The 16,990-nt window shown below is 41.3% G+C and overlaps 1 protein-coding gene across 2 annotated transcripts in view; it reads right to left on the minus strand.

Annotated features, from left to right (window-relative positions):
- The window catches only part of abca2 (ATP-binding cassette, sub-family A (ABC1), member 2), a 73,759-nt gene that overhangs the window by 22,761 nt on the left and 34,008 nt on the right, over nt 1-16,990 (minus strand). For both annotated transcript variants that reach the window (XM_020641138.3, XM_065963377.1), the window contains exons 7-22: nt 15,743-15,919; nt 14,884-15,105; nt 14,005-14,429; nt 12,146-12,305; nt 11,027-11,155; nt 10,426-10,593; nt 9,162-9,258; nt 8,439-8,612; nt 6,089-6,191; nt 4,914-5,028; nt 3,685-3,875; nt 3,320-3,470; nt 2,963-3,167; nt 2,537-2,701; nt 1,199-1,379; nt 97-309 (exon numbers count right to left, since the gene is read on the minus strand). In XM_020641138.3, coding sequence (XP_020496794.2) covers nt 97-309; nt 1,199-1,379; nt 2,537-2,701; nt 2,963-3,167; nt 3,320-3,470; nt 3,685-3,875; nt 4,914-5,028; nt 6,089-6,191; nt 8,439-8,612; nt 9,162-9,258; nt 10,426-10,593; nt 11,027-11,155; nt 12,146-12,305; nt 14,005-14,429; nt 14,884-15,105; nt 15,743-15,919 — 2,876 coding nt within the window. The remainder of the gene's footprint in view (nt 1-96; nt 310-1,198; nt 1,380-2,536; nt 2,702-2,962; nt 3,168-3,319; nt 3,471-3,684; nt 3,876-4,913; nt 5,029-6,088; nt 6,192-8,438; nt 8,613-9,161; nt 9,259-10,425; nt 10,594-11,026; nt 11,156-12,145; nt 12,306-14,004; nt 14,430-14,883; nt 15,106-15,742; nt 15,920-16,990) is intronic.

Raw genomic sequence — 16,990 nt, forward strand, 5'->3', positions numbered from 1 at the left:
GTTATCATTATTAATATTATCATTATTATTATCGATATTATTATTATTGTGTACTTCACTACACTTTGAAGTAAACTGTAGTAGACGTGTACTGACTTGTCCATCTCCTTGCGTATGTCCTCCTCGGCCATCCCTTTGAGTCTGGAGTAGAACCACAGGTGTTCCTCCACACTCAGCTTGTCAAACAGGACGTTGTGCTGCGGACACATGCCCAGGTTCTGACGGATACGCTCCATCTCTGTGCGGATGTCGTGACCATATATGGTGGCAGAGCCGGAAGTGGGCGGGAACAATCCTGTCAGGATGGACCTGTGACGTGAAGAGAGTCAATGGTGAATCAGTTGGTAATTCATGCATTTACTGTATAATATTCCATCTTATTGGTTTCATTAATATCATAAGGGTTGATTCCATAAAGGAAAAGGAGAGGAGGCGTCTGCTCAACTTTATATTATAATGAAAACGTGTCGTAAAAATATACATAATAATCACGTTCATGAGGCATCAATTCTACAGTTCCCCGAATAACATCAAAAACGCACATGTCAGCGCCCATCACAGGGATATGTTGGCCTCACTTTTGTACAACGGACGGACACAGAGACGTATTGTCCATATTCATGCAGCCAATGGCTAGAATGGTTTTTGATTTCAGCCAAAGCTACTCGTCCCTGGTCTGTGTTTACAAAAAACAAGTGACATCTTTTTAAAGTTAGAGTACTTTTCATAATTTTCTTTTGTCAAAGTTCCCCTTTCTGTTTCCCTAGACAGTGCTCACTAAGCTGTTTGAAAATCAGGAAATACTTCTTCAAAACAATTTGATTTAGGGTGCCAGGTAGCCTAGGTGTTCGAGCATGTGGTCTATTTAAAGAAGCTGAGTCCTAGCTTCAGAGGCCCTGGGTTTTACTGTCATCTCCACTTAATCTACCAAATAGTTCCTATCTCTCCTCTCCTGTCCTGTTGAAGAAAAATGCCAAAACATATTAAAAAAATTATGACGTGAATTCTCTGTCCACTGATTTTTTTGGCTGCGTTTTTAACGAAACTTGCTCTTTTGGCTGAACTTCTGACTCAGTAGCTGCAAAACATTTTCAAAGGAAAAATGGGATCCATAAAAAAACTCACCTGCTTTCACTAAAAATGTCTGCTAACAAGACTGGTTCTATCTATCTATCTAAACACACACACACACACTCACATGGTGGTGGTCTTGCCCGCCCCGTTGTGTCCCAGGAAGGAGACCACCTGGTTTTCATGGAGGTTGAGGCTCAGTTTGTTGAGGGCCAGTTTGCTGCCAGTTTTGTACACTTTGGTCAGTTTGTCGATACACACGACCAACGGCAGGTGACTCGGCTCCTCCTCTATGCCCCGCATCTCCTCTGAGGTTAGAATTAGGGGAACAAAACAAACAAATAAAACATAAATCACCTTAGAGCAAAACTGATTCAATTATCGCTTTCTGTCTAACCTGATTACTTTGTAGAAACAAATATACTGGCCTGTACTATGTAAATAGTTCAATGGTTACATGACCATTACGGAATAATTAGGAACACTTTTTATAATGTTATGTACATAGACTCTGACTCTGACTAGTAAAAATCCAAACAGCTCAGAGCATCGACTGCCCTTGAAATCCAATTGGCCACCGCAGGTGCCACCCCAAAATCCTTATCTATGATTGGCTATTTGGCTAATCAGAGGCAGACTTAAGAAGAAATCATGTATAAGCTAAGAAGATTTATATTGTGCCAAATTGTGTTACTTACAAGAACATATAATTAGTGGGGATACACAGGATAAAAACTGTGCCCTAAAACTCAATTCCCCCCCTACATAAGTCAATCAAAAAAGTCTGAATACACTTCGGCTGGATTACTGCAGTGCACAGCTCATCGGGATCTCCTGCAAAGGCCTCCAAAACAGTGCGTAATTATTTATGCTGTAAACAAAAACTAAATTGTCTTCATGAGTGATGACTTCCTAAAAAAAACAGTAAAGTCAAACTCCCTCTGGGTTTGTTGTTCTCAGCTCTGTGTTTACAGCCCTCAGACTGAGGTCTTGTTCCTGATATGCAGCTTGTTTGTGTGTGACTCAGGGGCTCAATACATGTTTTTTTTTGCTTGAACCCTCCCTCTTCAACCGTTAGACCTGGCATCGTGTGGAGAAAGAGAGCTGGCCCCGCTGACTCAGGGACGCTGTTTCCAGGGGCAGAATAACTGAGTGTTGTGGAAAGAGTACAACTGAAGGAGAACCAACAGACTTTCTCAACTGAATAAAATATTATCTTTCATTTAAAAAATAGATGGCAACAGAATCAACTTTGGGCAGTATATCTGAATAAAGAAAATGGCTGCACTCGGCTCAAACTTGGAGGGTATGGAGTGCTGAAGGACTGTGGAGGGATGACCGAAGATACGTTTTGTTTCAGTCTGAGAGAGTGGTTCTAAAATGAGACATATTGTACCTTTACAGTTTGGCTTGGATCTGTAAAACATGTGACTCTCCTCCCCAATCTGTCTGTATCTGACTGTACCTGATCTCCTCTGGTCCATGGCACAGGCCTGATCCTCCTCCATCACACTGAGCCTGGCAGCTCCGCCTCCACACCAAGGCCAATCCCACGTCTCCACACGCCCACTGCCTGACCAATAGGATCTCTGCAGGGGGAAGTACCACGGGCGTGGCAGCCCATACATTCCTGTCGGAGAGGGGAAACACATTAGCTGTGTCCTAATTCAGAGGCTGCATCCTTTTCGAGGGTTCATTTGAAGGCCAAATATTTCACTGCGGTGCTTTGAAGGCTGTCCTCATTTTGACAAATTACTCCTCCTGTCCCTGAGCAGCGAAGGATACATCCAGTGCATCTTTCATGGCCTGACATATTCAAAGATCTCATTTATCCAAGCAGATAAAGATGAATAACTGGATGACAGAGATTTAAAAGGAGATGGTTTCATACCTGGATGCACAGCTTCTATGTACCAGGTGAGCACTCCGTACACGCCTGCATCGATGATGAGCATCATCATGGACAGACCCAGGTTAAAGTCATCGCCCTCCACTGGAGACTGGCTGATGGTCCGCCACTGGATGCCGACACCCGCGACCTCATACAGAGCAAAATACTTGGAGCCCAGGCCGAAGGCGGTGGTCGACATCAGAGACTTGAGGAGACGAAGGAGGAAAGAGTTTATTCACCTCGATACCCTCTGGGTTATTATGGAAAATCCTCACATTGATTCAGAGAGCTTTGGTTCCAAACAGACCTCACATGTTGTGAAACAGAAAAGGTGTGTGAAAAGAGAGAGAGCCTTACCGCGATGCACTTCTCAAACGCAGTGATCTTATCGTGAGCCACCTCCTCCCTGATGGCCACGTACATGTAGGGGACGTAGCTGAGGAAGTAGATGATTCCTCCGCAGGCTGAAGCCAGCTTGGCTTTAGAGTAGATCACTGACACCAAAAAACTGAAGAAGAAAAAACAGAAGTTACATGAGCTTCTTAGTTAGTGGTCAACAATGTCAAACTAATGACATAAAAATAGGACTATTCAATATTTTCATGTTCAATGTCATCGTTATCGCAATATGAGTATTTGCAGAAGGGGATCTTTTTAAATTTAAGAGATACATAAGCAGGCTTCTGATGGGTGTAAATTTGGGCTTTCCTCTGAGATCTCACCAGAACATGATGGTGGCCACGGCGTAGATGGTGAGGAAGAGCCAGATGATGAAGGGGTCGCTGTGGAGCAGCACGCGGCCGTACTTCAAGATGGCCGTCAGAGCGGTGACAGAGATGGACAGCTGGACGAAGCCGGTGATGAACCAGGCCACCCAGTGGACGGCGTTGTTCAGACCCATCATCTTCATCACCTGAGGAAGAGTCACCACGGTTACAAATCTGAATCTGTGACTTAATGATGGATCAGAGTTATCTGATATCCTATGGTGGCTGGGAAATGCAAAGCAAAATTACAAATTGTGAAACACTTGAGACTTGAGATTGAGAAAATCTGAGACAAATTTACATTTATGCCAAAACAAACAAAATGACCCTCACTCAATCACTTCCGGGTCACTTCCTGCATTTAGTACATTCCCTTTCTGTCAAGATTGGTGATTGGTGAAAGTGTTCTTCCACTTGTAAATTTGTCCCAACGCTTGTAAAAGTGTTTCACATTTTGTAATTATCTTCCCAGCCACCGTACATATACACATACATCTTTAAAGAAAGTTTGCATAATTTTAGGATTTATTTATTGTCAGAAAATAACAAAGAGACTAAACAAACAATAAGTTTAGCCTTTGGTAAATGTTTTAATTTACAACCAGATAAATTGTGTTTAACTAGATCATTTTAAGATAAGAGTCTTAGCTTTTTTTCTAAAAAATAATATATGGTCTTATACAAAAGTAATGCAGCTCAATTGTCACAAATGGGCCTCCATTCATGTGTGGTGGTGACTGAGTCTGCAGAGAGCCCGTCCTCTGACTGTATTTGGTGTTTTGGTATGTTTCGGTTGAGACCCGCTGTTTCTGGACTTAGCGGTCGTTATGTATCCCAGCACATTCTGAGCAGCTTGCAATACACAATGAATGGGTGCAAATGTTGTATCGCATGCAGTGGGTGACGGTGAGGGCTGCTCTTGGGTTTTTAACTGGGATGTTGAATGCATCAGTATAAAGGACACAATATCACGGGGTCTAGACTTACTTCTTACATCTCTGCATGGGAAGACACACAATACTTGTTTTATATGTCTATTGTTGTTTTTTAGTCTGCACATTTGATTTGTGAATTAAAGACAGATCCCCGTTAAAAACTGAAATATCGTTCTGACAAACTGTCCTGCTGATTTATTTATGTCCCGCCCTCCCAGACCGGAGACAGTCACAATGTTTCTGTCTGACCTCTTTGAGCCGGTGCTCCTTCTCAGCCACGATGTGCTGAATCATCATGGCCACTGAGTAAACCCAGGAGATCACCATGCACAGAGGCATCATGTGCTCGATCACAAACAAGAAGCTGCAAAACAACAACAACAACAACAACAACAACAGACGAGTGTGTCAGGTAAAGACCAAACATTAATACAGCACTGTGAAAGATTAAAAGACCACTGCAAACATTTCTCTGGCTCTTCTGTTAATAGGTTTGTGTTTGAAACAAATGATTTCTTTGGGTTTGTTTTATTGTGTACAACATCTCTATCAAATGAAATGTTCTCAGTTATGTCTTTTTGCAGAAAATGAAAAGAGGCAGTATTTGTCAGACTGTGTTTAATGCAATGACAACAAGTTCATGTTCTTTTTACACAACAGAAAACTAATTTTTAATTTAAGAAGAATTTAGAAATCTATAATCTACTATCCTGATTTTTTTTACATTATTTTTGGGGGACATGGTATGCCTTTATTTGGAGATAGAGTCAGAAATCAGAAATTGAGAGTGGAGAATGACATGCGGGAAAGGAGCCACAGGTTAGATTTAAACCCGGGGCCGTCCGCTTGGAGAACTATAGCCTCTGTACATGGGGCACGCACACTAACCACTAGGCTACCGGTGCCCCACAACCCGGATTTTTTGTCACAGCTTCATGCTTTCTGCCATGCTGTGTGTCACACACTTGACGCAAAAAATCACACAGCTCTGCTTTGTTTTCATGGCTTGTCAAGTGCAGTGTTGGGGGTAACAGATTACACAGCAGTACTTTAGAGTACTCAGATTACAATTTTTTGTATTGAGTAATACACACTTTAGTTCTGCAATTCAAAATAATCTGTAATTCAGTTGATTTTTGATATAAATAATCCTCAAAAACATATTTCCCTTTTATCGCCAAATAAAATGTAATCCCAAAGCCTCTGCACTGTTTCTGTTTGTCTCCTACGTCTGGGCAGGTATCTGCGTCCCTACAGATGTGTCATTGTGCATGTTAGGCTATCTAGATCAACTAGTGAGACTGGCAGAGAGGACAGAATCTACTTTGTGGAAATCTCCCCATGATGTTGAACTCTTGGACAAAAAGACCTGGTGAAATTGTAACTTCAAGAGTCCATCTTGTTGTAATTAAAGCGGTTCTTACTCGTCTCTGGTGTAACACGGGTAGGGGAACATCTGAACGTAGTTACCGGGCTCCACCACGTCATGCCCCACGAACGTGTTGATGATGGCTCGCTCGATCATATCTACAGGAGGGAGAGAGAGAGAAAGGTGGGGAAAAACTCATGTCATTAAAACATTTGGTTTTTAGTTTGTGTCTTCAAGTATGACCAGTATTGTTTGTAGCAGCAAGAGTATAAAAATATTAATGTTCCCCTTGATTTTCAGGCTCACAGTTTCATCCAAGCTCTAGAAACAGTTAGCGAATCGTGAATCGAATGAACACACAGGCCACAGTGGGTTTAATGTTCTTTTATCTCTCTAACAGTCTGAGATTTTATGATCTTTCTTGTTTTTCCTCCTTTGTCCTCTAAGTGTGACTTGATCTCAACCTTCAGTTTGGCTTACTTCTGCTTGGCTTTTGTTGGCTGTTGTCATAACATTTCTCTCTGAATCTGCTGCCTCTAAGCTATTTTTGTTTTGGCAGTGCATCTCCTCTGTTGTGAACTAGATATTAACCCTTTCATTTCTTAGGTGCTTGATCACATTTCCCTTAAATGGAGAGATTAGCCTACGTGATGGTTCATGACATCATCAAGGGCCCATTCAAAAAGTTACACATTTTATTTTGAATCACTTTCTGAGGAAGAAAAAGTGATTCACAATAAAACTGAGATGTATCTGTTGTTACTATTCAGAGCACAGTCTGTATATTAATATGGACAACGCATCTCCGTCTCATTCTGTTGTACAAAAGTGAATAGGGAAAAAAAAAAAACAGGTGTTGACATCATGCGTCTATGATGTAATCTGGAGCCAAGACATGCTCAGAAGGATGCAGGCTGGTATGAACAGGGTTGTCTTATTCCCTTTACATTTCCTATTAAAAGCAAAATCAGGGAATTACATCGGAAAATACTGCACAATATGTATCAAACGAATGTGTTCATCTCAAGATTTGTTAATGTTGATAAACAAAATACTTTAACTTGAACCTGAAACCAAAATTAATTTGTTCTTTAATTGTCATTTTTGTATCACATCCTGAAAAGACCTTGAGAAATATTTTTATGTTAAAATAACAAAAAGATTTCCATTGAAGATAAAAATGTTTTCACTTATTTTATATGTAGAGATAAAAAAACAGTCAGCTATTGTCAACCTTTTTATTTTTATTGTAACAAACTAACAAGAAAATCCATGAAAATTATTTGGATTTATTCATTACTTATTCCTAAATGATTCTGTCAATGGAACCTTTAGTTTAGTTTTAAATATCACTAAAGTTTCTCCTAAAATAAGGTAACTGGCTGGTGGAACAGGGCTACTTACATCCTGCCACTTTGTCCGACTGAATCACACTTGAACTTTCTGATAAAACGTCACAGACCCTTCAGGTGGGTTCAGTCCTCAGTAGAACAGATGCTTATGTTGGTTTGGAGCAGACCCTCATGGTTATGAAAGTCAAATGACTGTATTGACTGTTATTGTAAGTTATTATCATTACTCATTGACACTTGTACATGAATCAGCATGTTATGAACTAAGTGTTCATTTTAACTTTGTAGTTTGAACCATGTCCCATCTAGTATCATTAAGGAGGAGGGCTTTATGACCTATCTAGCAGGAAGCCAGTAGGGGGTGCTCTGAGTCTTTTTGCTTCACTCCCAGGTGAATGTTGCTCCGTCCATCTTAATAAACAGTCTATGATTCATAGCATGAGGGGAAGTATTTCCTGACACAGTGTTGTGTTTGCATTTAAATAAAAAAAACTACCATAAGTCTCGCTTTCACAGTGTTGGAGTGAAGCCAGAAATCTGAATAACTAAACAAATACAATCAGTCAGAAAATGTGCGCTGACATAAAACTCTGGCGGTAAATCAGCCCTGTCAGTTTATTTCTCATATCTAATATCAGATGTAAATTGCCTCTGTCAGACCATGTCCTGTCTGTTCGGATGAATCTTTGTGGATCAACTTTCTGTGTGATGAGCAGCTTCCTGCTCTCTGCTTCCTGAATAAAAGATGACCTGCAGTGAGAAAGTGCTGCTGCTGCAGCTTGCATTGGTGTCTTCACAGGTGCTCCCACTTCACAGCACACAGTGGTAAGCACTTTAGCGGAATAAATCCTTTTCTTAGTCAAACAAATACTAAACAATGACGTTGACACCACAGTCTGGCTCCCTGAGGAGTCATGTCGGGGTGTTGATTTATGGCTCAGTCATCTGCAGGCAGCACGAGTTGCACAATGGAAGGAGTTCAACACACCAAATGTTACCATGTAATTACTTCAAACCTGTTTCATCAATATAAATCACTCAGAGAGCATTTACCTTGGATCCAAACGAAACCATACAGAAAGTAGAACTTCCCCCCGGTGTTGGGCCCTGGACGCCAGTAGGCCCGTCTGATCTCATTGGTCTTCTCAGTGAAGCTGGAGTTTTGTCTGATCTTGTACAGGACGTGCGGCGGCAGCGAGCCGTCGTTGTTAGTCTGAAAAATCACACCTGAAGAGGAAAAACACAAATCAGGTGTGAAGGGGCCTGCTGGATTAGACAAGCCACAGATTAAAAACTGCAAAAAAATGAATAAAACCAGCACGTCATCGGTTGAAAAAATACCCCACACAGATCAAACGAGACGCATTGCAAGTACGAAAGTACACCTTTGCTTTTATTTGCTGATCAAACTTTGAGGAGAGAACACACGTTTACCTGATTATTGCGCACTAACTCACTTTCATTGTGAACACTGATATGAGGAGGAGGTGTAGGTCCGCATGGCTCTGCTCTTAAAGTCTCAGAGAAAAACAAGCTGAGAGTAGGGGACTCAATCTGAGCTGATGTCTGTCACAGATTACTCTGTTCTACACTAAATTTATTAACCCGCCACCGAGGCTGGTAGGTTGAGCTATCGGTGGCATCAGTGTTGCCTCCTGTGTGCACTACAACCAAACCGTGTGTTTGAAACCGTACATTTGAAAAGAGAGAGGGAGAAATAAAAGAGCCAGATCTGAGGAACCAAAGATCTCAATCTGACACAGAGGGACGACTCACTGGCAAACACAGACACGTTGTCCTGGTAGGCCTGGTTCAGGGTGTAGTTAACGATGCTGTCCTCGTCAGGAAAACCTTTGAAGACGTCCACGCTGACCTGGGATCACAAGGCAAAGACACAAACGTTTTTCAACCGGAGAAAAGGATTCATAAAAGAAACAGTAAAGCTGATGACGATTAATCCATCACACTGAAACACAAGAGTATCTGTGATGTTCAAAGACTTTTTGTCAATTCCAACTTCATAAACACTTACTATGAATGATCACTTACTTGACTCAAGATCTCAGACTGAGGAGCTTTTCCTGGTCATGAAGCCGGCAAAGTAACAGAATTCAAAGTCTGTCCTAAATGGCACATTTAGTCTGATACATGTTGTATGTTTAATAAATAATACAGGAGACATCTACTACAAGAAGGCTGATCTGATAATGTTTTCTTGACTCTCTAGATCTTTGAGAATTGTTTTTAATAAAAAGCGAGACACAAATTAAATATATTATAATTTTATCGGGTTACTCGCTTCCCACAGAAGTGGGAAAGGTCCTGTTTTTTAATGGTTCTAAAGATGATCTTGTCAGATTTGTCCTGTGGAAGGAGGTGTGTTAAGAGTGATGTGATCTGCTCAGAAGAACTTTGGACCTCTCCATTTCAAAGAATTTCCAACTCAGATCCCCTGTTGTGAGTAGACCCCAGAGGACATCTGGGGATAGTCACATGAACAAAACAATAGCAAATTCGGGAGCTAGTCGACTAAAGAAGGAAGATCACAACCGAAGCAAATCCATTTTTACTCACCACCAAGTTCACACTGTAACATGTAACACCGTCTCCAAGACTTCATCAATAATGTTTTCATTTATTAAACTGAATTTTCAGTAAAAAGTAGTTCAAACAACTATCCCAAACTCTCAGTTTGTTTCCTCTAAAGTCTTGTTTGACGGCGAGGGTTTTTATAGTCAGGACTCTGGTTGTTGATGAAGAATCTGTTAGTGTGTGTGGTCCTGTTTTGATCATTGCTCTCAACAAACTAAAGGAACTAAACTGTTTAATCGATCATCATATGTGTAATGTGTGGGGTCCCTCACGATTTCAAATCTTTTGGAGTGGTCCAGGTTCAAAGTTTGCACTGATAAAAGGTACTTCCTGTGAAGATGGCCTGTGGTAGCTGCTATTTTATTAGTTATTGTCATAAAACATTTACTTACACTCTGCCTTAAACAAATCAGTTGTCATATATCTGTTGTTCTTCACAAACACTGACCTTGGACATGAAGCGTGTCCAGCCACAGGCCGCGTTGTCAATGGTGTCCAGCTGCTCCAGTAGGGTGGAGGTGTTAGGGAGACTGTAGTTTCCCTCCATCAGACTCTGCATCAGCTCACTGTCGGTGCCGTTCAACAGCTCAGGGTTCTGCTGCAGCTCTGAGGACAGCTGGAGAGAGACGGTGAAACGTGTGCACAGTTACGGACTACAATGCAAACAAATAACGCCTTTAAAGCGCCATTTCTTCAAGCAAATGTTCTCATCGGCTTACCCTATCAAATAAAACAGCCTGTAACAGAAGAACTGTAGAGCCAAGATGAATGTGGACTTATTGAAAGGCAACATGTTCGCATTGTGAAAATGTTGAAGCTAAAACACAACCAAAACTACAACAGCTTAATTATGAAGAAATATGTATTTTTGTGGTTCCACAGTCAGGCATCCTTTGGTATCACCAATGAGGCCATGCTGAGTGTTGCTGCTATGAAAATAACCACATAACTTTTCTATAATGTAAACTTCACCTGTGTCAAATTAAAGACGTGTGGGACAAAATAAACAGGAGTTCAGGACGTTTTTAAAGAAGTTGTCTTGTGCGTACCTGCTGCAGCCACACCAGACGGTTGTGCAGCCAGCCTTCCTCCAGAAACGTCCGCAGCTGGGCGGAGATGTTGAGCCACACGTGGGTGTAGTGTGTCACGTTCCCCACGAATGCAAACGTCTCATTTGCCTGCATGCAAAGAGCACAAACAAAGTTGACTAATGTTTTCTGTTGTGAGTAGATTCTGTATGAACACTCACACTGTCTCCTGCCCACTCGCTCAGATTCAGGATTACAGAGCTGCTGCCAGCAGTCAGTCTGTGCTAACACAAAGATAATCTGTGCATGTTAGTGCTAATAGAGACGACCTGTGATTGAACTGATCAGGTGGTGTTCATGTGAATCCAGGATGTTAAAATAAAAGAATAAAAATGATGAAAACCTTCCCCCAGTTTGCTCAGTGTTACTCATGCAGGGAGTCTCTGATTTTGGATTCATCATCCATCAATGTTACTGAAACTGCATGAGCAGGTTTTTCACGAGTAAGCCATTCATTTCAGTAAAAAATAATGCAAGAAAAACAAAATAAAGTACACATCCTGCAGTCCCCCAGTGCAACAGTGTGGCTCACTGTTGTGTATTTTCTTCACAACAATGGAGCTCTGAGCCACAGAAGAAGATTTCTCAGGTCTTAGATGTGCACACAGTAAGTGTTTGGGGATTTATTCATTTTTGTTTTGGTATTTGGTATGCTGGATTTGTTACCAACAAGAAAACAAATACCTGTCCATCCTCAAGGCTCGATACAAGCTAGAGTCTTTGATGCGTCTTATATCATTGTTATATCTCAGTATTCATCTCTAAAAAACATTTACTACAACTGAATGATCTTTGGAGAGGAAAAACAATTGTAGGTCTCACTTCACCAAAGTTAGAGACAAATTATGCCTTTAGTTGGTTCTGTAAATGAAACCACTGATTACAGCAGTTAATAAAATATCAACATGTGTGACTTTATTTTAAGGATTTAATTTCCAACATGCCATGTCAGTTTGTTAGGACTAAAAAGTAAAAAGACAAATGCAGCTTCATTCAAGTTTAGAAACTTTCTGCGCTGTCAGAGAAAAATACTGTGAGCTCAACCCGAACACTAAGGACAGAGCTGTCACAGTAACTCACCTTCTGGATCACTTTATCCACCTGGGAGCCAATGGGGGAGTAGAGGATCTTGGGATTTGTAGTCATCAAGTGAACCAGAAGGCCCAGATTTCTTTGTTCTTTGCTGGTGAATCCCAGAGAGCTCATGTTCCCCTGCTTCAAAGCCTCCGGCTCGATGATCCTGCAGCACGAGTATAAAATGTTAGAGGGAAGAAAACATTTCTGCTGAGTCACAGAGCTGCAGTGTTTGATCTGCAGATGATGATCAGTCGCAAGTTGTTAAAATGTATTTTAAATAACTGCAGGTCCTCTTGTGTCCACTAGAGGCTTTCTCCTGCAGTGAGTCAATCCTTATAGAACCCCATGTTAAACATGTCAAAATTTGCCTGTTTACATTTTATTAAGGCTTATAGTGATGTAGAATTGGAGGCGTGGTCTCTTTGAGTGACAGGTGGGAGCTGCTAGCTGTCTGCTAGCTGTCTCACCTCAGCTACTTCAGTCACTAAAGTTATATTCTGGGCTGTGTTTGTGTTATTGGACCCTTTTGGAGATTTTTTCATGAAAATATCAGACAAACAATTTGTCTTGCCGTGAGCTTTGTTGTACTAACAGACCGTTACTGAAAAAGTCTGTCATTAATATATGTCTTTATTGGCTAAATCCCACATTCATGCCTCGCTCTTATTGTGCATAGTAGAAGAAGTAGGGAATACATTTTATTAATATAACATTATGTCTCGAAATTGCATTTTAAAACACCAATAAAAAAACCTTGAACAAAAATCTCGAATGACTTATAGAGCACTACATGGCCTTGCACCAGATGACCTTTCAGAGATGGTTTGAGTTTATGAACCCAGTCGGCCCCTCAGATCCTCCTGTTCTTCTCTTTTAGCTCCTCCACAGAGTAGAACAGAAATGTTTGGTGATGCTGCTCACGCTCAGAGACTTTGGAAGAGACTTCAGAGGATCTGAGAGGAGCTGAGACTAAAATCTAATTTATTCAGTCCCTCTGTTTATCATTAACTTCTTTAATTATCACTATCATTATCCTATTCTGCTTTGAAATTAACATTTTAGTGCTCAAGTTTTGCATATCATTGTGTATATGTATTTCTTATCACCATGATTATCTGTTTATAACACCTTTTATGAACATGTTGTCTTTTTATCATTCTGTAGTTTAGAATATTCTTTACATCTTCGATTTTACTATATTTTATCAGCATTTTTTGTGTATTAATTTATAATTTGACTGCTTTGCATTTTATATCATGTCTCTTATTATTTAATCATTTATTTATTATTTTATTGTTATTTTTATTGAATTCATATTGGTGTGCATTAGTCTCTAAATCTGTGGGGGGGGGAATGCTGTCTCAGCTTAACTTTCAGTCAACCTAACGACAGGCTGAGAGCTGGAGCTGAGGCAAGTTTTAAGCTGAACTGTTACATCGATAATAACTAATCAGACCTATTTCTTTTTTTGTACCTGGTTGTAAAATGTTAATTTATGCTGTAAAAAAGATTTTTTGCCTGTTGTGTGTAAGCGACTTCCGATGTTCCTGGAACCAGCCTCAAGCTGACACTCGACAAACTTGCTGACACTCGACAAACTTGAAGGATTTTGCACTTCCGCATTGGCTTCAGTTTTCAAGACCGGAGGTTGCCGCTTGGTCTCAACGCCTCTCAAGCAGAGCTGATTTGATTGCATTATCTGCATTATCAACCGTGCAGATCTCAGCAGTTGAAATATTATTATGAAGGGAGAGGATGGTCTCAAAAGAATTTTAAAAATCGTCTTAAGTTGTGTTAAACAGTCATTTAAACCAGATCACTTCCTGCACACAAACACAGCTATCATCTTGTTTATGTCTCACCTGTTGTTCCCACACAGGATCGGCTGCAGTCCGGCCCACAGCTGCACAAATGCTGAAAACTGAGAATGAGGATTCTCTGCTTCCTCCTTCCCTTTCCCTTCTCCTCCTCCTCCTCCTCCTCCCCCTCCTCCTCCTCCTCCTACTCCTCCTCCTCCTACTCCTCCCTCTGCTCCTCCGTCCTCCCCCTCCTCTCTGGGGGTGTCGGTGGTGTTGGGGCCCCAGGTGGTGGTGTTCAGGTGCCAGGTCACGTTAGTGGGGGAGGCCGGAGTTCGACCAGCACAGGCTCCTTTGGGCAGCAGGCGTGCCAGGCCAGATAGCAGGTCCACGTCTCTGAGGAGTCTTTCTATGTCTGCAAGGTCCTTCAACAGCACCCTCAGGTGGGACTGAGAGAGAGGAGCCAGAGCGCGGGGCTGCTCCAGGTGGAGCTGAGGGACGAGGGGGAGGGACAAAATAAGTTCCCCGAAATCACAGTTGTTGATTAGATTTATTGAATTAATAAATAGTTTCAATTGACTGTATAGTAAGATGGACGAAACAACAGCCGCCTTAAATTGAAGCCAAAATATTTAGAGCTCCCCCTGCTGACTGGCTACAGTATAAGTTATAAATCCTGGGTTCTGTCGTCATGGTTCTTTATAATGCTGATTAATGTCCAAGTGTAATTTTTCTGAATAGTTTTAAGTAGTTATTTGATGCAGTGTTGTGATTGACAGTTTATTGGACAAATTAGGCTTGTATCACCAAGTGGCGGCAATTCTTCCGCTCCTCCAGCCTGCACAGGGTTGTTTTGAATCCACTTTTGTACATTGGAAAGAGACCGATGAATATACAGTCAGTGGTAGTTTCTGAGGTGTGAATCTCTAGCAGATGTTTTTGTACCTTCTCGGTGACTCTCTGCATGTTGATCTGCTCTCTCAGCTCTTGACTCATCTGCCTGAAGCGCTCGGACCTCTGAGCTTCCCCTCCGCTGCACACAGCGCTGCGATAGGCCAGCAGCACCGGTCGCTGCTTCTCCGGCACCAACAGGATCTTTTCGAGCTCGCTGGCCCCGCCCCCCTCACAGGTGAGGACCTCCAGCATGGCTCCAGTCAGCAGGACCTCCTGTGGACGACAGAATTAATTCGATGATGTTGATTTGTAAAGTTTCTGTCAATTAAAAACTTTTTAATCACAATGATAAATATCACGGATAAAGTGCAAACAAAATAAATGATACTATAGATGCTCACAGCTGAACCGTGACCTACATCTTAGTTTGTTAGCTTGATGCTAACACATAATGGCAAATGCAATTAATAGGCTAATTGATGAGCATTGCGGTCGCAATAATTTAAGAAACATCTATTTCACCTATTTTATGTAGTTAAATAAACAGCAGTGTGTTGATAAAGGTTATTAAAAAAACAAGAACAATGACAGGGGCTTCAGTTGTCAAATCACTTCTATTTTGCCGGTGTATATTCACATAGATATGAAACAGTATGGTTTGGAACTCATTTGGAATAAATACTGACAGGCGCTGACAGACTACCAGGCATGTTGTATGCATAATCTAATTTATTCATGTTTAACATGTTTAAGTAAACGCTCTGTTACAAACTCTTACTGGTCCCCGGGTACGGTCAAGGGGAGAGGAGCTGAACAAATCTGTGTGACTCTAAACGTCTATGAAGAACCAAATGAGCTCTCAGTCCTGCTCCTCAAGGCTCAACACGGCTCAGAGAATCAGCAGGTTTACCTCCACCTCCTTCAGGCCCTGCGGGTCAGTTCTCTGGTTTCCCGAGACCTCTGGCAGACCCAAAGCGTGGGACATGAGTTTGAGCAGAGCCTTCCTGTGGGCTGCTTTCGCTGGGTCACGTAACGCTTTGTGTATCAGCCCTCCATCCAGACTGTGAACGTCTCCCAGCAGCTGCTCCTAAGAGAAGGAGACAAAGAAAACTTTACTGTTTAAGGGATTGCAAAACACTTTCATACAGAGCATGCACTCCTGAACATTTCAGGACAGCCTGCCCCTGAAATCTTCTCGAGTTGGAGTTGCTTATTCACACATCACCTCACAGAGGAGAGGTCTTAAGAGGAAAGACATAAATAAAAAAGACACTGCGGAATTCACGATGGTGGCTGAAGCGACATAGTCAGACACTAAGATGACTATTTGTAGCCTTTATATTTAACTGACCGCATTCCCAGTATCAGTGAAAGAATGGATTAGAACATACTAGACAACAGAAAAGAGTATGAAGCAGCCTCACTGCATGAATGAAGATCACACCAGTGGAATGATAAACAACATCACCCCCGCCCGCTCATTTACAGTCAATTTAGCCTCTGTGTTAAGCAGCTTCTTGCAGAAATTTTACCAGGGTACTCTCAGGAAAAAGTCAAATTTGTGTACGTTTTGTGCATGTGTGAAAACATGATACATCAGTTTCAATGGCAAAATGAGCTCAGATATCACAGAGCTATGGCCAGTACTTCACTATATTATCAAAATATTATTGACTGACATGACAGAAACCCAGATGAGTCATTTGTTCCTGAAATAGTATTTTAGATTCTAATAATGTAGACACATGTTTCTCTTACATGGCAGAGAGCTTTTCATTAATGTTGGAACCAGCTTATGACATAAACCCTAACAACGCACTAACATCGTACTCTTAATCTCTGCTTATATCAGAGGCTTTTTATAAAAAGAAGAATAGCACAAGGAGTCAGCACTGAAGGCTGACTTGTAATTACGGTGTGACTGGATGATCATTCGCATTTCAATTTAAAATGGTTCATGAAAAAAGGTAAAACACTGACCATGAAGCAAGAACCACTTTAAAGAGAGAACAATAGGTCGTCTAAAAAAAGTATTCTCAAAACAGACTCCTCAGCCAATCTCACAGAGAAAGATCTATGATTATTCAGTTTGTTAAAATGAAGAGTTTGAAACAACTTGAATTATTTTCATGTTTAAACAGCTTCACAGCTAATATCA

Source organism: Labrus bergylta, chromosome 2 (assembly GCF_963930695.1).
Source record: "Labrus bergylta chromosome 2, fLabBer1.1, whole genome shotgun sequence".
Classification (NCBI taxonomy): domain Eukaryota; kingdom Metazoa; phylum Chordata; class Actinopteri; order Labriformes; family Labridae; genus Labrus; species Labrus bergylta.